Genomic DNA, 4350 nt, shown 5'->3' with positions numbered 1-4350 from the left:
CGCGCGTCATGTCGGCATCCGACAGGAGGTTAGGTTAGCACGTTCATAGAGTTTGGTGATTTCAAAGCTTCTGAAATCGAAGAAAGTATCGAAGCAACAGAGAATACGAGGAAAAAGAAGACATCCTCGCCGTGTTCTAAAGAGAACAGATAGAAGAAGAAGAATAAATCGAGAATGGGATTTCTCGTTGTTCTTAGACGAGGCCACGCCGTCGAAATCACAATCTGATTCACGTCGAGATAAGCCTTCCTTGTGACAACCCAAATCACGTTCTGCTCTTCCGTCATTCTTCAACTTCGCCTCCTGGCATCGGTGATCTGATTCTGCGAGGTGAGACGAAACGCGAAAACTCCTTGGACATGTTTGCACTTGCAACGTGAATGAGAATGCAAACGATGCTGCAGGCTCGTCGAGAACGTTCTCAGAAACGCAAGAAACTCTTGGCCCAAACGGTGAGTACTAAATTTTTACCCTCCCCCCCTCCTCCCACTCCCAAAAAGCGGTGACCATCGTAGTTTTGAAGATTAATCCTGCAGAGTTGATGCCAAAATATATAACCCAATTATTGCTGCTTGGTCTGTGAGATGTTAATATTGACTAAAAAGCATTAATTAATTTCAAGAAACCATATTACTTCTACAACACAAATGAATATTAAATTTATTTTAATAATATATCTTTAAATATTTGTCTTTTCATTTGCAGTTGGGAGTTTCAAGCGTAGATGAATTGCGGCAGATTCTGGGAACCGATGTCGAGGACACACAGAAGAAGAGAGGCAAGCTCTCCAATGATAAGTTTGATAGTAGGATCAAAGATTTAAAAGATGATGTTCCAACAGATGAGATTGTGTATAAAGATTCCTCGACGTTTTTGAAGGTATTAGTACTTTGCACATTTTATATTGACATACAGTGTGTTTAAAATATCTTTTGTGTATGTAAAGGGAACGCAATCATCGAATCCACACAATGACTACTGTCAGCACTTTATTGACACTGGCCAACGGCCGCAGAATTTTATCAGAGACGTGGGTTTGGCGGACAGATTTGAAGAGTATCCAAAACTACGTGAACTGATAAAGTTGAAGGATGATCTAATTGCAGAGACTGCAACTCCACCAATGTATCTAAAAACAGACCTGCTGTCCTATAATTTGAAAGAGCTCAATTGTAAATTTGATGTCATTCTTATAGAGCCACCTCTAGAAGAGTATCAGAGAACGTGCGGCGCGACGAATGTACAACTTTGGAACTGGGACCAAGTTAGTAGTGCATAGTTACATCACGCTCACAATTGCAACATTAAAGTTACTCTCAATATTTATTCAAAAGAAAATAGAATTTTTTAAAAAATGTTTGTGATAAGACTCAATAAATTTAAAAATAATGAAAAAGAAAAGGGCTACGAGCCAAAAAATTCGTTAAAATATACAATTGTTAGTAAATAAAAATTGTCATTTGGTTAAAATTATGTAGTTTAATTAGAAACAAGACATAGACAACAGACGTTTCGATCTCTATTAGATCATTATCAAATTTTTTGTTCAAAGCGAGCATAAGTAATAATAATGAGTAATAAACTTTACTTTTATGATAATAATTTTGTTGAACAGATTAGCCAGATATTAAAAAATTTAATTTATTTTGTAACGTCTCCTGTCTTCGTTTTAAATTCACTTTTAGATAAGATTAATAATTGTTCGATGCAAATAATTTAAATTCTTTTAATTATCGCATGTCTGTGTAGATAATGGAATTAGATATCGGTGAGGTTGCCGCCAATCGGAGCTTCGTATTTTTATGGTGCGGTAGTAGCGATGGATTGGACATGGGACGATTTTGTCTACGTAAGTGGGGTTTCCGTCGTTGCGAGGATATCTGTTGGATCCGCACGAACATAAACAATCCAGGTCACAGTAAAAATCTGGACAGTAAAGCTGTACTTCAAAGAACCAAGGAGCATTGTTTGATGGGTATCAAGGGAACGGTGCGACGCTCTACAGACGGTGATTTTATCCATGCCAACGTTGACATTGATCTCATCATATCTGAGGAGCCTGATTATGGATCCATCGAGAAACCTGTAGAGATTTTTCACATCATCGAACATTTTTGTCTCGGCCGAAGAAGGTACAAATATATGAATTACAGCTTTCTTTTGGAATATACAAATGAATTTCACAGTTTTGTAAATGTAGAGAGAATTTTTTTATTGTAATAGGATTATTAATATTTTTAATATAAAAATCAAGTTCTCTCTCAATATATAAATTTTGAGATGATATTAATATACGATAGATAGTTGTACGTATTAAATCTTTTTATTCATGTTTGTTATAAACATAATGAATAATGATAAATATAACATTTATATGTTATTGAATATTAAAATTATTTGTTAATATAAGAAATATATGAAATAAAATTTTCCATAAAGAAGTGATAATTATAGAAAAATAATTTTGAAATTCGAATCTAATATCTGTTTATTTTTTTTTCTAATATTTTATTCTTATTCAGGTTGCATCTCTTCGGTCGTGATAGCACTATTAGACCTGGTTGGCTTACTGTTGGTCCGGAATTAACAAACACTAATTTCAATGCGGATCTCTATCAGAGTTACTTCACCAATGGTCAAATCACTACCGGTTGTACCGAAAGGATAGAAGCACTTAGACCGAAGTCACCGCCGCCAAAGGGGAAAGTATCCGGCCGAGGAAGAGGAGGCTTTAATCGTGGCAGAGGCAGAGGGAGATAGATCAGGATCTTATATTGTCTTTCGAACATTATTATAGACGTAAGAATAGTTGTAAAAAACCTGAAAATATAAATACATAAATAATTATCAAGATATACACAAAATGTATTCTTCCTCTCTTGCTGTGTATATATATTTCACTATCTAACAATATTCTTCTATAAAGTCAAAGTCAATCTATTTGCCATGATAAACACGATGGAATAATAGTTAAAAATTAAGTTCGCTTATTATCAAATATTATTAATTTTTGTGTTGTCCTAAAATATTAATAATTTTATAATCTATTTAAAATCATTCTTATAAAGTTTTGTATATTTATATTTTAAACATTTGACTCGCTAGAAATCTTTATTTCTTATTTAATTAAATTTAAATTCAATCATTTTAAGTTAGAATTAAAAATAAGTTAAAGTCTATCATTAAAAAAAATTTTAATTGTATAACTGAAATAATAAGTAAAGTCAGAATATTCAATCCAAATTCATCATCGATATTGTGGGGAATAGGATAAAAAAATAAGGATAAAACATGTTTTAATATCAAACTTATTGTTATTGCAAGGTACATAGTAAAAAACGCAATTTGTCATTTGAACGCATTACTACATGTAACTTAACTATCTGCGGATAGTATATAGTATTGCCTCTCTAACTTTAAATCATTAACGATAAATCGGACTGCCAGAGTCGCAGCTTGAGGGATGAGGGGATTATTAAAGTAAGGCGCTAAAAAGATCGCGTAAAATTCAAATTCGACGAATTTTTAACTAGACCGCATCTAACTGCGGTTACAAATCGCACTAGGAACAAACGAATATACATATACAATAAAAAAATAAAACTTATTTCGTTGTTGTGTTGCGGAAGCGAAAAATCGTAGTTAAATCTTATACGATAGATTAATGAATTAAATAATAGCGAAAAATTCATCGTCAGGGGAGTAAAGAAAGACGCTTTTCTCGTTCAGTCGTACAGAATATCACCAAGTTACGCGTTACAAATAAAAATGTTCTAGACAAAGAAACGAATATTATTATGACGTTCGTTATTATTATGGCATGCTTTCGAAAGCTTTTCTTTCATATTTTTTACAAACTGTTTAAAATTCTTCTGTCATAGTTGACGTAAACTAAATGCTTTCCGCATAAAGCAACACTTAATATTGAACACGATTTATTTCAAAGATACGAATCACCATGCTACCTATACAGATGACGACGAAAATTTTCAGGCGTCACTGCCACGTGCATATGTTCGACGAGAAAGTCAATGCGATTTAGTAGATAGATCGATGTGCGATAAATTTAAAGACTTCTATTTTCTTGTTTTCCTTTTACATAAAACCTGTCCTTTGTTAACATAATTTCTTAAACGTATATTCTCAATATGTGATAGTCGTTGAAAAAATTAACGCCGCGCTCGTTCAGAAAGGCAGAAAAAAGGTAATTAATTTTCTATTTAAATCTGAGATCAAGTCACGTATTTTGTACTCTATAGGCTGAGTCGAGTAATTAATTTACAATATATATCATAAATATATAGAGCTCTTAAAATTAAGATCGCCGTCAGCAAGAAGAAAGAAATACGC

The 4350-nt window shown here is 33.1% G+C and overlaps 1 protein-coding gene across 1 annotated transcript; it reads left to right on the top strand.

The window, feature by feature from the left end:
* Mettl14 (methyltransferase like 14) lies at window positions 1–2847 on the top strand. Its single transcript, XM_018551173.1, has 5 exons — window positions 1–452; window positions 706–879; window positions 947–1264; window positions 1750–2132; window positions 2523–2847. The coding sequence occupies exons 1-5, from the start codon at window positions 381–383 to the stop codon at window positions 2758–2760; spliced, it is 1185 nt and encodes a 394-aa protein (XP_018406675.1). The 5' UTR covers window positions 1–380; the 3' UTR covers window positions 2761–2847.
* Window positions 2848–4350: the final 1503 nt, after the last annotated feature.

Source organism: Cyphomyrmex costatus, unplaced genomic scaffold (assembly GCF_001594065.2).
Source record: "Cyphomyrmex costatus isolate MS0001 unplaced genomic scaffold, Ccosl1.0 scaffold135, whole genome shotgun sequence".
NCBI lineage: Eukaryota > Metazoa > Arthropoda > Insecta > Hymenoptera > Formicidae > Cyphomyrmex > Cyphomyrmex costatus.
This window is presented reverse-complemented; position numbering and strand designations above follow the sequence as displayed.